At 38.0% G+C, this 20,213-nt stretch overlaps 1 protein-coding gene across 5 annotated transcripts in view; it reads left to right on the top strand.

The window, feature by feature from the left end:
• Positions 1–19,702, top strand: part of Zeb1 (zinc finger E-box binding homeobox 1) — a 192,218-nt gene extending 172,516 nt beyond the window's left edge. For all 5 annotated transcript variants that reach the window (XM_063253750.1, XM_003468642.5, XM_005003239.4 and 2 more), the window contains 5 exons: positions 1,658–1,860; positions 5,633–5,738; positions 10,824–12,631; positions 14,330–14,510; positions 17,183–19,702. In XM_063253750.1, coding sequence (XP_063109820.1) covers positions 1,658–1,860; positions 5,633–5,738; positions 10,824–12,631; positions 14,330–14,510; positions 17,183–17,784 — 2,900 coding nt within the window. In that variant the 3' untranslated portion in view covers positions 17,785–19,702. The remainder of the gene's footprint in view (positions 1–1,657; positions 1,861–5,632; positions 5,739–10,823; positions 12,632–14,329; positions 14,511–17,182) is intronic.
• The last annotated feature ends 511 nt before the right edge of the window (positions 19,703–20,213 follow it).

Raw genomic sequence — 20,213 nt, 5'->3', positions numbered from 1 at the left:
TTGGATTGGATTACTGAACACAACTGTTTGCAGTCTCACTGTTTGAATGTTCGCTTTGTGTGCTTTGATCCTGTGACCTGAAACACCGTTTCTAAGATGATAGTGAGTAATCTATTAACTGGTGATAGCTTACTGTTTTTGTTTTTTGCTTTTCTGTAGTTCTGAATTACTTGTACCCTTACACTGTTTTGTTTTGTTCTGCTTTTTTTTTCTCTTTTTCCTTTTGAATAAAATATTTTAAAACTTTTGTCTTTTAAACATGCTGATTTTATGTTTATTATTCAGATATTCAGTTTAACTTTTTATTGTTTTATGCCAGTGATTTAAAAATATAAATTCATATCTTATGTGAATTTTCACATGAAATTTAGTAGATACAGCTTGATGAAAATAATAACTTGGCTATTAAAATATGAGCAATGTGACATTTACCAAATTGTTAATATTTTGTTAGTTACGTGAATTAATCATGAAAACAAAGAAAAAAATATAACCAAATGAGAGCATACAGCTCTGACGCAGGAGGGGGAGCATTTTGATGGAAAAGAATCTCGTGACAGTGAGGTGCCACTAACAAAACCACCACGTTGGCAAATTCTGGCATTCACCAGATCAGTACAATAGATTAGGCATTCTGCCAAGAAGAATGTCCAGTGTTGTCTTCCCACTGGCCTGTATGAATAGAAACTTCATCCTGGACAAAATTTGACATGATCTCCTCTCCACATAAGACATAAAGGATCTTTTGAAACCCCTCTCGTTCAGTTTACCTTGCTAACTAGTAACAAAAGATACCATCATAAATTTTGCAGCTTTGAGTATTTTGTTTTTATATTGTAGCATATTTCAATATATTTGAGTAGCTGTATAGCTGAGGTGCTCATTCTGTGGTTTGCAGAATGGTATTTGACCCAGACATTGAATTTATATGCACTTAAACTCCAATCAAGGTATACTATATATGTTTATGGAGCATTTGGAGAGACCTTTGTTTTCTGAGTGTTACACACATACAGAAACAAAGTGATATAGAAAGTTTGTCACTGTTTTAATAGGAGAAAGAACTTGGAAGAGTCATGTCCAAGAGATTTTTATGGGCCCAGCCTACATTTGGCTCCAGCACCCCTGTGTTTTACACACACACACACACACACACACACACACACAGTTTTTGGCCACATCTAATTAGAAGGGAAATTCAGAAACAGTCTGTGCACTATATTTTCAATTTAGAGCACACATTAAATAAGTGAGGATACAATTGTTACCAATAAGAAAAGTATGCTGTCTAATACCTCCTTTAATATATACATTTGCAAATGTAACCACATCCTAACTTTATTTTTGTTTCCTTATCCAGTTTACCATATTTAGAAGGGAGAATTTTGATTTAGTGGAAAAGTCAGAGGATTTGAAGGTCATCCTATATTTGAATATAACTTCATCGTTCATTGCTTGTGTGACTTTTTAGATTATTTAACCTTTTTGAGCCTTGTGTTTTCTCCTTTGTAGAATGGAAGTGAATATCATTGTATAGCTTTGAGGATCGACTATAAAGCGAGTAGCGTAATACCTAGCACACCTAGGAAAACTTAGTGATAACTTCAGTAATATTTTCTGAATGTTTTGAGTTTAGAATATATAATTTCTTTTACAGGAACACCAGATGCTTTTTCTCAATTACTCACCTGCCCATATTGTGATAGAGGCTATAAACGCTTTACCTCTTTGAAAGAACACATTAAATATCGCCATGAAAAAAATGAAGATAATTTCAGTTGCTCCCTGTGCAGCTACACCTTTGCATACAGAACCCAACTTGAACGTCACATGACATCCCATAAGTCAGGCAGAGATCAGGTAAGTGAAGCAATCAGGAGCTCACACTGACTCTGAATTTTGGAAATGTAACTTTATTTATTTATTTATTTTTGCTACCAGGGATCAAACTCACAGCCTCATGCTTGCCAGGCAGGTGCTGTACCACTGAGCTATATCATTGGCCTGGCAAGGATTTTAGGGTACTTAAGAGTTAAAAGGATATAATAGGCACTGTCTTTGTCTGCAGTCTTATAAAAATGAAAGTGATTAGTTACATTTTTTTTCTTTTTCAGGTAATGTCCTTTCCATTTTCATTTGATTATAGTAGATACTATTCTAAATTTAGGAGATTTCAGATTGCATTCTATCAAATTGCTCACTGTAAGAAAATAATACTGGTTACATAAATCACAAGACTTAATGCTAACCAAATTGAGAAAGCAATTTTTTAAAATATAATTTTCTTTGACCCGTTGACTGCTTTATTTAGGCTTAGGGTAAGCTCCTGTAGCTTTCTTTTTGCTATTGTAAAAGAAGCTACCTCCTTTAAGAATCTAAAGCTTACATCAGTTTTCAGATGAGTTAGTCTATGCCTCATTTCCTAGAAGTACAAATGATGATTATTTTGTAACTATAGATTACATTTAAACTCTCCAATCTATATTGAGATAAATTTAGCAGTTGTCCTTTGTTATAAGCCCCTGATAACTACCAGCTAGCAACAAATTAATTGATTTAACTATGTCAAACAAATGCCGGGCCACACAGGGCACATGTTGGAATTAGAGCATGTGTCTGGTTTCTTGAGTTATGAATGCCTACACCCTGAGTTGTGGGAATGCTGCCCTGTGTAGTTACCCAATATAAGTTATGTATCCTGCAGAGAACCAGTTAGACCCCTTGATGAGGAGGTTGACTAAACCAGACAGAAAAGTAGAACAGAAAAAGCACGTTTCCTCAGGACTGCGGCAGCAGTACTCATGAGAGAACTTGATGGTGGGGAGGAAAATGATAGTAAGGGAGCGCAGGACCCAGATGTCCATCCGCAGTCTAGTGAGTGAGGCCCTTAGGAGCCTTTGCCAGTGGGTAACCAAGAGGAGGAAGCTGGCAGAGAGGGGCCACTGGGACACGGCTACCTCCTTCCCATGAGCAGTGCACTGCTTGTGTGTCCTGCGTGACCATAATGTAGATGGCTCAGAAATGGCCCTGCTCAAAGGGCCTGGGCAAGCAGACTTCTGTAGGCTGTCACCACACCCTCATTACACTAGGGACCCTTCAGAGGAAAGGACAGAGGATAAGAGCAGAAGAGGCTGTGCTCTTTATTAAACTGAAATCTCTGATGATCATGAAGGCCATTCACACTGCGGTGATTTTTTCAGTAGGTGTATAGTAGATTTTGTGTGCAAGGGGTGATCAAAGTAATCCCCCTCTCTTCAGACACTCTGATCTCATAGTACCTGATACTTTCTGAAGGGATTCAGGAAGTCTTTTTTTGTGAGTGTCTTTATTAGGTGTGATCAAAAATTCAGTGAATGTTTTTGCCAAGTACTAGCCAACTGAAAGGTAGGCTCATGAAAACATTATAGTGTGTCTTCATCCAACTTATTCACTATATCTGGCACCATGTGATTTCTAGTTCTTCTGCAAAGTCAAAATGTCATTAAAGGGAAATATTTTAATCAATTCAGGAGCAGCCAGGACAGCGCAATAAAGGCATGCACAGATGGCTATTTCCAGAGCTGCTTCAGAACGATGGGACAAGTGTGCTTGAAGCAAGGGAAACTAATGGCAATGTGGTCATTTTTACTATGATACAATGTTTAATATAAACACTAACTTTTCATCACACCTTGTGTACACTAGAAAGTCAGGAAGGAGCTGTACCAAGTGTAGGGAACTAGTAATGTGAGGAAACATATCTGAGAAGTCATGGAAACAATTCGATGGTGAGTCAGGAAACGACAGAGTTTCTAGCCACTGAAACCCATAGTATGGCTAAAGTGTAAGTGCGCTATGTCTTATTAATTTCAACAAAGTTTCTCTTATGCATCATGCCCTGTTCTAGGTGATAAAGGAACAAGTGTGGAAAGGACAAAGTCCTGACAGAGGCAGCACACGTAGTGGGTGACATAAAACAAAGAAATGAAAAGCAAGTAGTGTGAAGAAAAGCACGAGTAGGAAGCTAAAGAATGATGCACGCTGCCCATTCTTACAGAGACTGGAGAGTGGGACGCGTGGCCTGAGCCCATGTGAAATGAGTGTCATGGGGATGGGGAGTGGGCGTTGCGCTCAGAGGGAGCAGAGTAAAACTTTAAAAAGCCTTGAGGTAGAAGCTTGCCTGTAATGTTCCAGCAAAAGCCAGGAGGTCAGTGTAAATGAAAGGGAAAGAGAGAGACCCATAAGGTTCTGCAGCCCTTATATAGGGTAGGATAAAGGCTGCCATGCTAAAATCCAATAGGGAAGCCTTCAAGGGACACTAGGTTTTTTAATTGTTTAAGGGAACATTGTCTGATGGAGACTGTCAAGAGAGACAAGAATGGAACCAAGGAGACTATTGAGAGTGTCTTGCTAGAATCCAGGCCAAGGGTGGTGTGGTGAACATGACAGCGAAGGATGCTGGTTTCAGTCTATATCCAGATGATTTGCTGGGGGATTAATGTTAGACGAGAGAAAAACTGCCAAGTTAAACACCTAAGCAGTAAACAAATGAGGGTATTATTTCAGGTAGATAGGAGACACTAAAGAAAAGACCGGTTGTTGGAAGGAAATTAAGCTAGGAAATTAATGTCAATCACATTAAGTTTCAGGTGTGTGGTTGGCCGTGTGAGTCTGAGAGGAGAGAGGTTAGGCAATAGAGTTAAGAGTTGTCATATATCTGTTACATTGAGCCATGAGTTTGGGTGACATTGAACTTGATACATAATGAATATGAATATTTAGAGACTGGTCTCTTTTCTTCCTATAAAAACCAAAGGTAAAAATCCCATTTGAGTGCCATGAAATAGGTGCTCAAGTTAAGCCATTGAAGAATACACAAGATCGTTAATAGAGTGAAGGGTGAACACACCCAGAGAATAAAAACTAGTGTAAAGCACAGCCCAGAAGTAGAGAAGAGCCATGCAAGCGCACAAGCGTCATACACTGAGTGACCACGGCACCGGCTTCTTCTGGAGAAGTCCTTCAGGGCAGTCATGGGCACCAGGCAGTGCTATGGGGACCTTTTAGATTTCTAAGCAGGGCTTTGATACAGTGCAATCCAAGAAGCACTCATGGCTAACCAAAGTGCAGAATATATTTTAAAAATACAAAACTGAGACTTCGTTAAACTCAGTAGAAAACTGTTATAAAAATCCACATTTGATTCAGAAAGATGGAAGTGTTTTTAAAAATAGAGTAAATGCATTTTGGAAATACTAAACATATTAAGAAATAAAGTAGTAGTACAAAAGTTCAGCCTGAGTAACTGCTATCGACGCATTATTTTTGGACTAGGTTTCTTTACCTATAAAGTAGAGTTTAGATGAGACAGTCTCTAGTTCCTGGTAAAGTGTATATTGCTTTTTACTCATACTGTGTTGCTTAATAAAGTGTGGTTCTAGTATTTTAAATTAAAAAGTGGAGATATTTTGTGTCCAAATTCTATCACCATCCTCTGTGGGGGGAATAATGCAATGGTTACAGTTTTGTGACTGCTACAATTAGAGGCCTTTAAAAAGCAAAATGGTCCTCAGACTCGCTTTTTAAAGTGCGAATGTTCTTTATGTCTGAAGTTCTTTTGCGTTACAAATAAAACACCAATTCTTTCTTACAGAGACATGTGACACAGTCTGGGGGTAATCGTAAATTCAAGTGCACTGAATGTGGAAAAGCTTTCAAATACAAACACCACCTAAAAGAGCACTTAAGAATTCACAGTGGTAAATATTTGTTTTCTTTCTCCATCCTGAATATCATAGCATTTGCACTAGTCTACTATATCATATGATTTACTTATATAATAAAAAACTACTTGTTTTTCTTTTAGAGTTGACCAATATGGAGAAATTTTGTTTATAAATTTTGTTAACATCTTAAAACTTCGACTAAAGTGTATCAAGTTGGTACAACACTCCAGATGTCCTAATCAGAATGTAGTATAGCATGTTTTAACAAGTATAAACTAAATCACTTTAGCTTTCCAATGAATGTTAATTTTATTACCTCTTATGCAGAGGTGAAATTTGCAAAAGGAAATAAGGAGGCAAAGATAGGCTTTACATGAAAAAAGGAGAAATGAAATTCAGGAAAATCACAGAGAGGTGGTACTGAACCATTGAGCAGGGACAGCCTGAGGCTGGAGAGGACCACTGTGTCCCTGTGAATTTAGAAGTGTGTTCTTCCTCACACTCGATTTCCTAGTTCATGTCATTTTCTTAATAATTAACTGTAAGATGAATATGTATGATAGCATGATACAGAAACATGATGCATAGTGAAAGCTGTATTTGTATTTCTTTCAAGATTCTACTTAAAACTGATACTTAAAAACCATTAGCTTCCTACATTACACTTTAAATGTTTTCATCTCCTGAGCAATTTTGATACACCCTTTCAAGTTTAAATTCTTTTAATGAAAAAGCTATTATCCAGTGAATGAGAAAATAATGGATGTTTGTACATTGCTTATTACTTTTGTGAAAATTATTGTACTGACATTTACATTTTACAAACATCTTCCTATCAAAAAGAACACTTGGCTGGCTTTGAGAGTGTGATTGAAAGTATCTGTGATATATTTTGGAATTGCACTTCTCAAGATTTTACTGCATTGCTTTTTGAGGTTAACCCCCTGTTCCAAGTATGCTGAAGTTACCTCTTGAAATTGTGCAAACCAAGATTCTTAGAAAGCATTTGTTTCCACCCATTGATGAATGTATCTGAAAAATAGAGGGTTTTTTTATTATTATTATTTAAGAGGAAAAGGAGAAAAACACAAAACAAACCAAAGCGGTGTAAGGGTACACGTAATACAGAACTACAAAAAAACAAAACAAAACAAAAAAAAAAAACAAAACAAACATGCAGCCCGCCAAAGTATCCTATTTCTTAGTTTCTGTGCTGTGGAACAATTTTCATCAATTAATAAAATGTTGTAATATTGCTAAAAATTATTGAAGTTGTTAACAGAGATACGGCTAATTCCAGAGAGCTTTAAAAGTGTTTAAATTTGGGTAAAGGAAGGAAAAGTAAAATTTAGGGTAAGATTCATGTTATCTGATTTTTGGATGATGCAAACTTTGGAAGCATAGATTATACCAAAAATCACAATACTTGTCTAGAAACAAGTTAAAATTTAATTGCAGGGGCTGGGGATTTAGCTCAGCGGCATAAGCGCCTGCCTTGCAAGCAGGCAGTCGTGAGTTCGATCCCTGGTACCGATAAAAAGGAAAAAGACCAAAAAAAAAAAAAAAAAAAAATTTAATTGCAAAAGCCTGTATCGGTGTTCAAAAATCAGTCTCAATCAAGCAGTAAATTTGGGTGATCCAGACCTTAACAGTAACAATGTATAGTATACTACTAAACAACCAGTGCAGGCTTAGGCAGATGGAAAAACACAAAATTCCTACTATGTTCTCCGCTGCTCATTAACTCTGTGTTCGTAACTTATTCTTAAAATTAGCTAATATGAGACTTGTATATCTTCAGGAAAGTAGGTAAAATTTATTCAAATGATTGAAAAGAAAATTTTAAGACTCTTCCAGGTAGTAAGTCTACAAAAAAGTTGGTTTTTGGAGCATCCTAAAGAAGAAAGAGCAGAGTATAACTTACGACATCCTCAGAAATATCATTAAAATAATACAGAAAGGAATTTGATAGCATTTTCTAAGTCACTCTTTTAATACAGGCCAACAGTATTCCATCAAAGTGCAATTTAGAAAAAGCATTCCTCCAGGGTGGCCACTTGAATAGCGTCCAAGTCTGCAGTGCTCTGATGCTCTGGTTTATGCCAAGGGAAGATTTTCAAGCCGGGCTACTTCAGGTGTCAGCCCAGGACTGATTCCAGGCTGCAAACCTTGTGTTTCTGGTTCTTGAAGAAACAAAATTGAAACTAAGCATTTAAAAACTATTTACCAAGACTCTACTGTGACATTTCCATTGTATTTTACAAAGTATTAGTTAATAGTGAATTAAGAGTTTCAAAATTTTTAAAATAAAACTGGTTCTGGGTAGTTGGAAAAATACTGTTAAAACTCGTAGGGGCTTAACGGCATACCTGTAGGAGCCTTCTGTAATTATTTCTTCTTAGTTAAGCCTTTAAAAGGTGTGGAGGATCCATAACCAAACTTAGGTTCTCTAAAATTGCCTGTATTGTGCCTCTGTTTGGATATCCATGAAATTTTAATAAAAAACCCTGAGCAGAATCAGCTGTTAACAATCGTTTGAACTCTACCTGAAGGAATTAAGCTAGATAAAAAGGCCATCACACCTCCTCTCAGAGGTAAGAGGAAAGAACACCTGCATGTGGGTGAGAGTCCACCTCAGAAAATGTTTTTTGTTGTTGTTGTTGTTCCATAGCTTTAGTAAATTTAGCCTGAGAAATATTTACATCTCACTTAACCAAATACCCACATGGTCATTTGAAAACCTCCCAATATTTATGTTACATCCAACTTTAAATAGTGAAGCTTACTAATATAATCTCCAGACTAGTTACAAACCTTAAACTGGATAAATTAAACAATGGGGTTACACTATAAACCATAAAGTTGTGAAATCATAAACTAAGAGTTTCATAATATAACAACTTTGGCTTTTAAATAATATGTAAACTTTCTTACTTGCAAGGATAATATCAAAGTGATTGCAAATAATCAGAATGATAGCTAGAACTTATTAAATAAATACTTAACTGTTTACAGCCACTTACCACGGCAGTTCTTCACATACACTAACTCCTCAGATAATCCTGTGAGGTAGTTTATATTATTTCCCTACTGTGGAGAAAGTGGAGGCTTAAGAGTTTAATGGCCTGACCTGTCCGGGTTCAGTCAGCTAGTTCATGGCAAAGTGTGGGCTCTACTGGTGTCATCCTGCCTTACCCATTATCCTTCATCTCCCTGTTTGTAAAGGTAAAATAATATACATTATGAACGTTTTTCTTTCTACTGTATCTGGGAAAATACTCACGGTACCTCATCTAAAATGTTAGTTAAAACATTAAAAGGTGGGGCTGGGGATTTAGCTCAGCGGGCATAAGCGCCTGCCTTACAAGCAGGCAGTCGTGAGTTCGATCCCTGGTACTGATAAAAGTGAAAAAAAAAAAAAAAACACTGAAAGGTATACTAGAACATATCCCTTGCTTTATCCCCATTGGGCACTTTTATCTAATGACATTTTGAGTATTGAGTCCTGTTCCAGGCATTCCACTGGAAAGATACTGATAAACTGATACTGATAACCCCAGAGATGGGTTAACAAGCAGGTAAGGTTCTGAAAACCCATCCTGCGAGGAATGTTGGAATGACTTTTCTAAAGAGCACTAACATTTGTCTAGAGCATCCTACGAGTTTGCTGAATAATCTCATATAACTCTTAGAAAAATCCATTGAGAATGTTTTCATTTGCGTACTTCAACACTGAGGCTTGCAAAGGTTAAGGAAATAGTGTGTAAGCCTAAATTTGAACCCACGTCCATGATCCCTGCAGACACAAGCTGGACACTTTTCTATAGAGCCACTCTATGGGTGGTTAACCCCATTATTAAGGAGTTTAAGCAGAGACTGATTAATGTCAAAGAAAATATAAAATGAATTATCTGTTGGAAAAGAGACTTACTAGAGGGCTTCTTAGTGCCCTTTCTAGTATCTGATTTTCAAATATCTGTATTTCTGAGAAAATAACTCATTTTTAAACTTTGCAGCATGGAATTTACGTTATTAATAACACATTCACTTTCTCACTGCTTTCATTCTAATTCTTAAAAAGCAAAGGCTTTTTGTAATAGTGAGTTAGCACATCAATATCACATTTCATAATTCTTCAGTTAGTCATCATCCTCTAAAAAGGTTCAGTTAAACATTTTTAACCTGTATTGTGATAGGCACAAAGGATAAATGGCAAACGAGATCTGAAAGTCCTCTCCTTACTGGAGCTGATCATCAGTGACCTATACATTGTCAAAGTAATGAACTAAGAGTGAGAAAATAGGCTACTGCAAAACTGTTTGATTCAGTTCAGTACTTTGTCAAAGTATCTCTGATGGTCAAGGAGAATAAATGCCCTGTGCCCCTGGGGAACTGTCACAGACAAGGTATTCCTTGGACATCAAGTTATTCTTCCTGCCAGTTCATGTGAACATTGTGTGTTATCCGCCATACCTACACCTCTGAGGCAGAAATCCTGAGATGCTTTGCATGTCTCCTAGGACGTACCTACAGAACCTATCTGGCAGACATCTAAAGTGTAAGACATGTTCTAGCTCAGTGAGTCAACGATTACAGCAATGCCTTCTGTTAAAGTTTCCCTCCACTCAGAAAATTGTTTCTTAGTGAGACCATACGGACAGAGCGTTGTTATAAATTAAGGATTGCTGTTTATGCTTGTAAAATCATGGGGAATTGTAGCTACTTTTTTCCTTATATTATTTTCTCCTACAGGTGGTTGAGTAGAATGAACTACTGAAAATTGTGTAGGGTAGTGAAATAGGATAAGAAAAAAATATTCGAGAGTAAGATTAAATTTTGATGTTTGGGGATTATTTGAAGTTACAGAGATTGGGGGAACCATGATATACCTATGCTGAGAAGATTGGTTAGGGCAAGTAGTTCAGACTGAAGTTTTATTAGGGTTTATAATATGTAAGTCATTTCAGAGTTTTAAAATGATGATTCCAAATCAAATTATATCACAGGCCTGCACAGTACCCTTGCTTTTTAAAAATGTTGATATTGCCTATTTTATGGAAAATATAGACAGATAAAATTTATGCATAATCATTTAATGAATACATTTGTTTTGTTTAGGAGAGAAGCCATATGAATGCCCAAACTGCAAGAAACGTTTTTCTCACTCTGGTTCCTATAGCTCCCACATAAGCAGTAAGAAGTGTATCAGCTTGCTGCCTGTGAATGGGAGGCCAAGAACCGGACTCAAGACGTCGCAGTGCTCCTCGCCGTCTCTCTCGGCATCACCAGGCAGTCCCACCCGGCCACAAATACGGCAGAAAATAGAGAACAAACCCCTTCAAGAGCAACTCTCTGTAAACCAAATTAAAACTGAACCTGTGGATTATGAGTTCAAACCCATAGTGGTTGCTTCAGGAATCAACTGTTCAACCCCTTTACAAAACGGGGTTTTCAGTGGTGGTGGCCCATTGCAGACCACCAGTTCTCCTCAGGGTGTGGTGCAAGCTGTTGTTCTACCAACAGTTGGTTTGGTATCTCCCATAAGTATCAACTTAAGTGATATTCAGAATGTACTTAAAGTGGCAGTTGATGGTAATGTAATAAGGCAAGTTTTGGAGAATAATCAAGCCAATCTTGCATCCAAAGAACAAGAAACAATCAATGCTTCATCCATACAACAAGGTGGTCATTCTGTTATTTCAGCCATCAGTCTTCCTTTGGTTGATCAAGATGGAACAACCAAAATTATCATTAACTACAGTCTTGAGCAACCTAGCCAACTACAAGTTGTTCCTCAGAATTTAAAAAAAGAAAACCCAGGCCCCACAAGCAGTTGCAAAAGTGAAAAGTTACCAGAAGATCTTACTGTTAAATCTGAGAAGGACAAAAGCTTTGAAGGAGTGAATGACAGCACTTGTCTTCTGTGTGATGATTGTCCGGGCGACCTTAATGCACTTCCAGAATTAAAGCACTATGACGTAAAGCAGCCTGCTCAGCCTCCTCCACTCCCTGCCCCAGAAGCTGAGAAGTCTGAAGCCTCTGCTCCATCAGGTACTGGAGATGGCAATTTGTCTCCCAATCAGCCACCTTTAAAGAACCTCTTGTCTCTCCTAAAAGCCTATTATGCTTTGAATGCACAGCCAAGTGCAGAAGAGCTCTCAAAAATTGCTGATTCTGTAAACCTGCCACTGGATGTAGTTAAAAAGTGGTTTGAAAAGATGCAAACTGGACAGATTTCAGTGCATTCTTCTGAACCGTCTTCTCCTGAACCAGGCAAAGGAAATAGTACTGCAAATAATGATGATCAGTCACAATCTGCAAATGCAAACGAAGCCCAGGACAACAAAACAGCACTGCAAAGTCCTGTGAAGACAGCTCTTTCTCCAGTCCTACCAGTGGGCTCAGCCACAAATGGTTCTAGGAGTAGCACACCATCCCCATCACCTCTGAACCTCTCCTCAGCCAGAAACACACAGGGTTATCCATACCCAGCAGAGGGTGCGCAGGAAGAGCCCCAAGTAGAGCCTCTTGATCTTTCACTACCAAAGCAACAGGGAGAACTATTGGAAAGGTCAACTATCACTAGTGTTTACCAGAACAGTGTTTATTCTGTCCAAGAAGAACCCTTGAACTTGTCTTGTGCAAAAAAGGAGCCACAAAAGGATACTTGTGTTACAGACTCAGAACCAATTGTAAATGTAATCCCACCAAGTGCCAACCCCATAAATATCGCTATACCCACAGTCACTGCCCAGTTACCCACAATCGTGGCCATCGCTGACCAGAACAGTGTTCCATGCTTACGAGCACTAGCTGCCAATAAGCAAACTATTCTGATTCCCCAGGTGGCTTACACGTACTCAACTACGGTCACCCCTGCAGTCCAGGAACCACCCCTGAAAGTGATCCAGCCAAATGGAAATCAGGTAAAAATATATGTATCCATTTGTAAAATGCTAGCTTGACTAATAAAGTTAATTTTTTTAATTAAAAATTCTCAGTCACTGTAGGGTTAGCTAGGTAGTCAGAAACTGTCATATTTAAAAGAAGAAAACCAAGGTAAAGCAACTTAGTTTTTGAGACAGATCTCATTGTAATATAGGCTGGCCTTACGTTCACTGTGTATCCCAGGATAGTCTCAGACTCATGTAGTCCTCCAGCCTCAGCCTCCCAAGTGCTTAGATTACAGGTGTGTGTCAGGATGATATAGAAACAAAGCTCTTGTAAGTGGGGGAGGGGGGAGAGCAGGCTGGACATGTTGGCTCATGCCTGTAATCCTAGCACTCAAGAGGCTGAGGCAGGAGAATCATTGTGAGTTTGAGACCAGCCTGGGCTCAAAGCCACCCTGAACTACATAGTAATACTCGGTCACAAAGAGGAAAAAAAAAAAATAGGGGAAGATGGGTTGAAGGGAGAGGAGGGGAAGAAATTGAGGAAAAAATGAGGAATCAACACATATACAGGTACAAATTCCCTATGAAAATATGATCATTATATCTAGTTGTGCAAGTACATTTAATAATAAGTAAACAAATGGAATATATCAGTGTTTGCTTTAGCTTTTATGACATACATTCCATGTATTAGTATCAATTTAAGTTTAAAGTGTTACTCTGCTGTGTAAAAGGGTTTGTATGTTTCATCGATACCTATTTGAATTAGAAACAAGAGAAAAAGGGAAATTGGGATACTCGTTATTTGAATTTCTCTTCTCACATAGTCGAATTACCCCAAATGAATAAGTTTTTTCCCTGATTACGATCACTGACAAATGAAAATATATTCCCCTTTACAAGTTCAGACCAGGCAGACTCAGCTACTGCCTTTATTGTACTAACACCTCAGTTTATAAAAGGCTTTAATGAAATAGGAGATATCCACAGAATTCAGCCAGTTAGTTTATTGATCATTTCATCAGCTGTGAATAAACTGAGTTGCCCTAATTCTGTAACAGGCTCCAGGCAGTATTCTGTCTACAGTTGAGCCTCCTGCCAAATTATTTCACTGAGACTGCCTGATACTTTATTCTGCTGGCTTAAAAGTTCCTTTTGACGGATGCTACTACTTAACCACATGGACCCTCACATGTTGTGGCTCATCTCACACCATGGGGAGTGCGGAGCAAACCTCTTTCCAGGGAAACCACAGAGGCTGGTTCAGTGACTTTAGAATTCTGAAAAGTATAATGTAAAGGCTACTTCTTAAAAGCTAAGCCTTAATTATTGTATAGTAAAATCCAGAATAAAAAACAAAGGTAAATAAGGTAGTTAGAAACTAATGATTAATTAGAAAACTCTTAGGTTAAACTTCCTACAGATTTATCATGAACCGTATGAATTTTGTTGCTACACATTTTCCATTCTTCTTGGTGTTGCTTCTTTTCTTTACCAACGGTGCACATGTTCACTGGAGCTTTGGCTGTTTCATCTGCACCACATTTTTATTGGCTCCAACCTGCAGTCTTGCCCTGCCTTTGAAGCCGTCTGCAGTGAAGCGCAATGCGCTGTGGTAGTCAGGTTGCTGAAATCTAGATCAGGGTTTTAACCCGTGCTGTGTTTACATTTCTCGTTTATCTTTTAATTTGAAATTCAATTTAATCTTAATTTGAAATCTTTTCTCCTTAGGATGAAAGGCAAGACACTAGCTCGGAAGGAGTATCCAATGTGGAAGATCAGAATGACTCTGATTCTACGCCACCTAAAAAGAAAATGAGGAAGACAGAAAATGGAATGTATGCGTGCGACTTGTGTGATAAGATATTTCAGAAGAGTAGCTCATTATTGAGACATAAATATGAACACACAGGTCAGTGAACATAAGGTCCTTTTTTAAAGTGCCTGTCATTTGATTTGCTATGATATGCTCAAAATGCTAAATTAAAAACTAAAGCTGTAGCAGTTGTTTTTCACTTTTTAAATTTTATCACGTACCTGTCATCCTATTTCACATAGTATTTACTAAGCTCTGTTCTCTTTTGGGAAGGGATTGCTTTTTCTGTTCCTTCAATAACTTAAATTAGTACAGCATTTATTGTGTCCACATGTATTTAATGAAGTTTATATTGTATCAGTAAAAATACAGTTCCCACTAATAGAAACACAGGACCAGTGGGAAGAAGCTATAGAAGACCGGATCTAGTTTCAGAGAAGAAAAAGGCACTTTATAGACTAACGTTAGCTGTCTTGGCAAGTCATGGTCTCTGTATTAGTCAGCTGTCAATGAGGCAAAAGACTTGCCTCCTACAATTTAAAGGAGGAAAGGGTGATTTTGGTTTCTATCCGTGGTTGGCTAACTCCATGGTGGAAGGGTAGTAGAGGAAAGCTTCCATGGCATCCAGGAAGCAGAGAGAGAAGGAACCAGGATAATAACACTCCCCTCCTGGTCACACCTCCGGAGACCCACCTTTTCTGACCAGGACCTACACATAACAGCATAGTCAGCAATAAACTCAATTAATTAATTCACTGATGAATATAGTGCCCCCATGATCTAGAGACTTCCAAAATCCCCACCTTTTAACACATGAGACTGTTTTTTATTTAAAGAAATAAAGAAAAAAAGCAAAATAGAAAAAAAAGGTAGAATACAGAATTCACAAATAACTAAGTAGGAAATCACTAGTTGATACGTGTAGTCATTTTAGAAATAGTTGTTCAAGTTACAAAATCAGAGCATAAAAAGTGTATAGACACTCAAACGTTGACAGTGCAAACCATCCTGTTCAATGGTCTTACAGAAATGCAGTAATATGGTCATCTATCTTACACACTTACACCTTTTGTTACATCCTTTAGAGCACTTCCCTTTCACTTTACAACATCTATTATCCATTTTGGATCTTATTACTCTGTTCTTATTATTTTTTACACTAGAGATACAATGTCATATTTACTAATGTGAGTCTTATTTCACGTATGAGGATATTCTCAAGTTGCCTCCAGTTACCTATAAAGGCCTCAAGATCATCATTTTTATAGTTGAGTAATATTCCATTGTATGAAAATATATAATGGTACATGAGAACTATTTAAGATATATTTTGGCATCCTCAAGATAAAGTGGTGTTGAAACACCCTGCCCAGTTATTTGCTTTTTGTCTGTGGCCACTTTGCTGAAATTCAGCACTGGTAGGATCTGAGCAGTTGTGATTGAGCCAACTGAAATATTTACTGACTGACTTCTGCAGAAAGCATTTGCCAGCCTGACTGCATCTATGCAGTGTGGTATTGCTGAATTTTAACAACTGATTCTCTGAAGCATCTGGAGCCCTGAGTATAGTATTTATAGATTTGTGTGATGGAATACTCGCACCAGTGCTGATTTCAAGCTCAGATCAGCTTTCAGTCAGCGTGCAGAATCCCTGGTAATTCACAGTAGACACCCTTGGCCAATCATGGCACAGACGGTTCCTCCCTCCAGCACAGTTGCTGTCTGCAGGGCTGCGCGTGTCCTGCGCTCTTGAGTCTCCTACACTTTGTCACATGGTCGCTCTGGCCACAGTACCAGATTTACCTCTCTTGTTCTGATCAACCACAGTCATTCATTCATTCACTTTAGTGAGAAGAGATACACAGAGCTGTTTTCCTTTCTTTATCTATAGACTCTAAGATGCAGTGATGTGTGGGCAGTTCTTGGAGTTAAAAACCAGTACCTGAGAGCAAACCTTACCTCTCAAAACAGGCCCCTTATAGTACACTCCTCTGGTTGCTTTCATTGAGACCTAGAGAATATTAGAAAATATCCTTCTGCTTTGGGCAAGAGGTTAATCTCAGCAAATAGCAAAATGAAAAATATGTATGAACATATACTGTCCGTAAAATAGAATCCCTCTGCATTTGTTAGTGTTAACTGCTTGGTAGCACTGAAGTTGGTGGTCCCGGTTCAAGTATAATTCAGTGTTTGTTCTTTTCATGTCTGGGCAGCAGGTCTTTCTAGCCCACACATTCTCAGCAGTGTCCAAATTGTCCTCAATAAACAACACTCGTTTCTTGAGGGGGGCTTCATACTATACTTTGTGGTTTTCTTAAGGACCTCAGTATATAAACTCTATCTTTAAGTTCTGTCATATATAACCATAGAAAAGGCATTAAAACTTTACTAGAGGCAGGAGAAATAATGTGTCTGGGAAAAAAAGGGTGCATAAGAGGAATAAGTTAAGAAAAATTTCTGTTCCCTCTTTACCTCTGCTGTGAACACTGCCAAATACCTCATCAGAGCTTCACTGTTTTATAATCCAGTATATTGTCATGTGCATGTATGTTTGGCATTTCAATTTTATATAGTTCACATCAGCATTATCAGTGAAGCAGATTGTAACAGTAAATTTCCTTATCTAGGTAACAAACCTCATTCTCACTTTACAGTACAGGACAGTGGAACCCTACCCGTTCCACAGTCTTAAGTGGCCCTAACAGTTACAGAAACTTTATTTACTTAATATAGCCATTCTATTTCATAGCTTTGTTCTTATCTTACAGGTAAAAGGCCTCATGAGTGTGGAATCTGTAAAAAGGCATTTAAACACAAGCATCACTTAATTGAACACATGCGATTACATTCTGGAGAAAAGCCCTATCAATGTGACAAGTGTGGAAAGCGCTTCTCACACTCTGGATCTTATTCTCAACACATGAATCACCGCTACTCCTACTGCAAGAGAGAAGCAGAAGAGAGAGACAGCACGGAGCAGGAAGAGGCGGGGCCAGAAGTCCTGGCCAGTGAGCATGTGGGCGCGAGGGCATCTCCCTCCCAGGTCGACTCAGATGAGAGAGAGAGCTTGACCAGGGAAGAGGATGAAGACAGTGAGAAGGAGGAGGAGGAGGAGGAAGATAAAGAGATAGAGGAATTGCAGGAAGAAAAGGAATGTGAAAAGCCACAAGGGGATGAGGAAGAGGAGGAAGAAGAAGAAGAAGAAGAAGGAGATGAAGAGGAGGCAGAAGAGGCAGAGCATGAAGGAGAAGCAGCAAACACTGAAGGTCTAGTGAAGGATGGTGGAGGTGAGAGTCAAGGAAGCAGCCTAGAACAAAAAGTAAGCGGGAACAGTGAGCAAGTGTCTGAAGAAAAGACAAACGAAGCCTAATAGTTTTTCTAGAAAGAAAATAAATTCTAATTGGTAATGAAGTTTGTTCTATATTATCCATGCTTTTCATGGAAGCACAGTAACCTGTATACTGTGATTCCTGTTCACTACTGTGTAAAGTAAAAACTACAAAAAAAACCACAAAATACAAAAAAAAGTTTCACAAAAAAAAAAAAAAAATTCCGGGTGTGCCTGAATCACAGACCTAGTAATTTTTCATGCAGTTTTCAAAGTTAGGAGCAAGTTTGTAACATGAAGCAGATTAGAAAACTTTAATGACTCAGAAAGCAAAGATGTGATAGGTTACAGGGAACTGATAATTAGACAAGCGTCTGGCAGTGGTTCGTTTTATCAGTATTATCACTCTTACGTTGGTTTATTCTTATGCTGTACAATTGGGAGAAATTTTATAATTTTTTTATTGGTAAACATACGTTTAAAGCTAAAGCTAAATCCGCTTCAGTATTTTATTATGTTTTTAAAATGTGAGAACTTCTGCACTACAAAATTCCCTTCAAGAGAAGTATAATACAGTTCCAAACCATGCTACTACCTTTTATAAACTCAGCCTAGAAGGTAGTCATTTCTGATATTTAGATGTCATAGTAGAGCATTTTATCATTTAAAGTGTATTGTTAGCCTTAAGGAAGCAGCTGATAGAACTGAAGTTTCCTACTCGTGATTTTAAATGGAGTTGAGAAGATTGTTACTGAGTTCTGATTGCAGGGACTAACAGTGTCGATACCGGTAAGGACAGCGAAGTCGTCAGAATCAGTGTTTGTGATTGTGCTTGAGTATGTGGTAACGAATATGAAGGATATGATATGAAGCTTTTATCTCCTTTGGCCTTAAGCAAGACCTGTGTGCTGTAAGTGCCATTTCTCAGTATTTTCGAGGCTTAATCGCCTTCATTCAGTGTGTGGCCTACAATAACTAGCATTTGTTGGTTTGTTTGTCCTATCAAAATGCCCAAATTAGACTGAAAACCACTGACTCTGTCAGAAAACTAAAACACTGGGACATTTCACCCTTTAATTCCTCAGTATTCATTTTGTGTTCATTGACTTTCAGAATTTCTCTACAGAAATGAAAGGGAAATTTTCTAATCTGCTTTATCCATGTGTTTGCATTTCAGTCATGGACATGCCATTATTATTTGGCTCAACTGTTTCCAAATGTTAGTTATTATGGACCCAACTTATTAACAACATTAGCTGAATTTACCTATCAGTATTATTTTATTTCTTTTAGTTTATAGATCTGTGCAACATTTTTGTACTGTATGTCTTCAAACCTGGCAGTATTAATACCCTTCTTACTGACATTGTACTTTTAGTTTTAGAAAACTTTTATATTTATGTGTCTTATTTTTATATTTCTTTATTTATTACACAGTGTAGTGTATAATACTGTAGTTTGTATTAATACAATAATATATTTTAGTATGAAAATTTGGAAAGTTGATAAGATTTAAAGTAGAGATGCAATTGGTTCTCTTGCATTGAGATTTGATTTAACAGTGTTATGTTAACATTTATACTTGCCTTGGACTGTAGAACAGAATTTAAATGGGAATGTATTAGTTTTACAACTACAATCAAGTCATTTTACCTTTTCCCGGTTTTTAATATAAAACTTAAATTTTGGAATTCACTGTGTGACTAATAGCATGATGCTCTGTGTTTCTTACGAGATTAGCCTAACCATAAAACTCATCTCCTTAGCAAGCCAAATTAGGGTACCTTATATAAACAGTGTTGGGAACAATGTTAACATTTTGTGCCAATTTGTTCCTGTATTCATGTATGTAAGTTACCAATCTGACTCTTCATTTCTCAGTTCCTTGTTACACCATGGTCATTTTCTAGTTTTTTACCAGACTTCCCCATCTCACAATAAAATGCATCAACAAGCCTGACTTGCTGTTGTTCCTTTAATCATCACCAAGGTTTTCTTTGGAAAACTCTCTGGGAAATGGTTATTACACTGTCATCCTGCACTTGGTTCATCTTGAGCTGAGTGTGGTAACCCGAAGTGTTCTAGACACGACAGCTAAACTGTGAAATGTTAGGGCAGAGTGACAGCTGCAGTCCTCTGCAGACATTGTTCTTCTCCCTTCCTGAAAGCCCGGCCTCCCAGCCCCTCTTGGTCCCATCGCTCCTTACCCTTAGTCAGCCCAGGGTCATCTGGGCTAGACGCCTTTCTTCTGTATGCCCACAGCTCAAGGCAACTTTCTGATCCCGTGTCCTCCACTGTTACTTACACTCCTTCCCCTCCAGGAGGAGGGACCACGTCTGGCATAGGCAGCCTCTCACTCACTGGCTGGGAGGGTGCCAAGTCCTAGTTGGCACAACAAGTATTTGCATGCAGAAAATATAATCTGCATGCTTTTGGAGCTCAGCTATGCCTTCGCTACTCGTTTGCTGCTT

This window comes from Cavia porcellus, unplaced genomic scaffold (assembly GCF_034190915.1).
Source record: "Cavia porcellus strain 051 isolate PalLab524CR breed Dunkin Hartley unplaced genomic scaffold, mCavPor4.1 scaffold_7, whole genome shotgun sequence".
NCBI classification, from domain to species: domain Eukaryota; kingdom Metazoa; phylum Chordata; class Mammalia; order Rodentia; family Caviidae; genus Cavia; species Cavia porcellus.
This window is presented reverse-complemented; position numbering and strand designations above follow the sequence as displayed.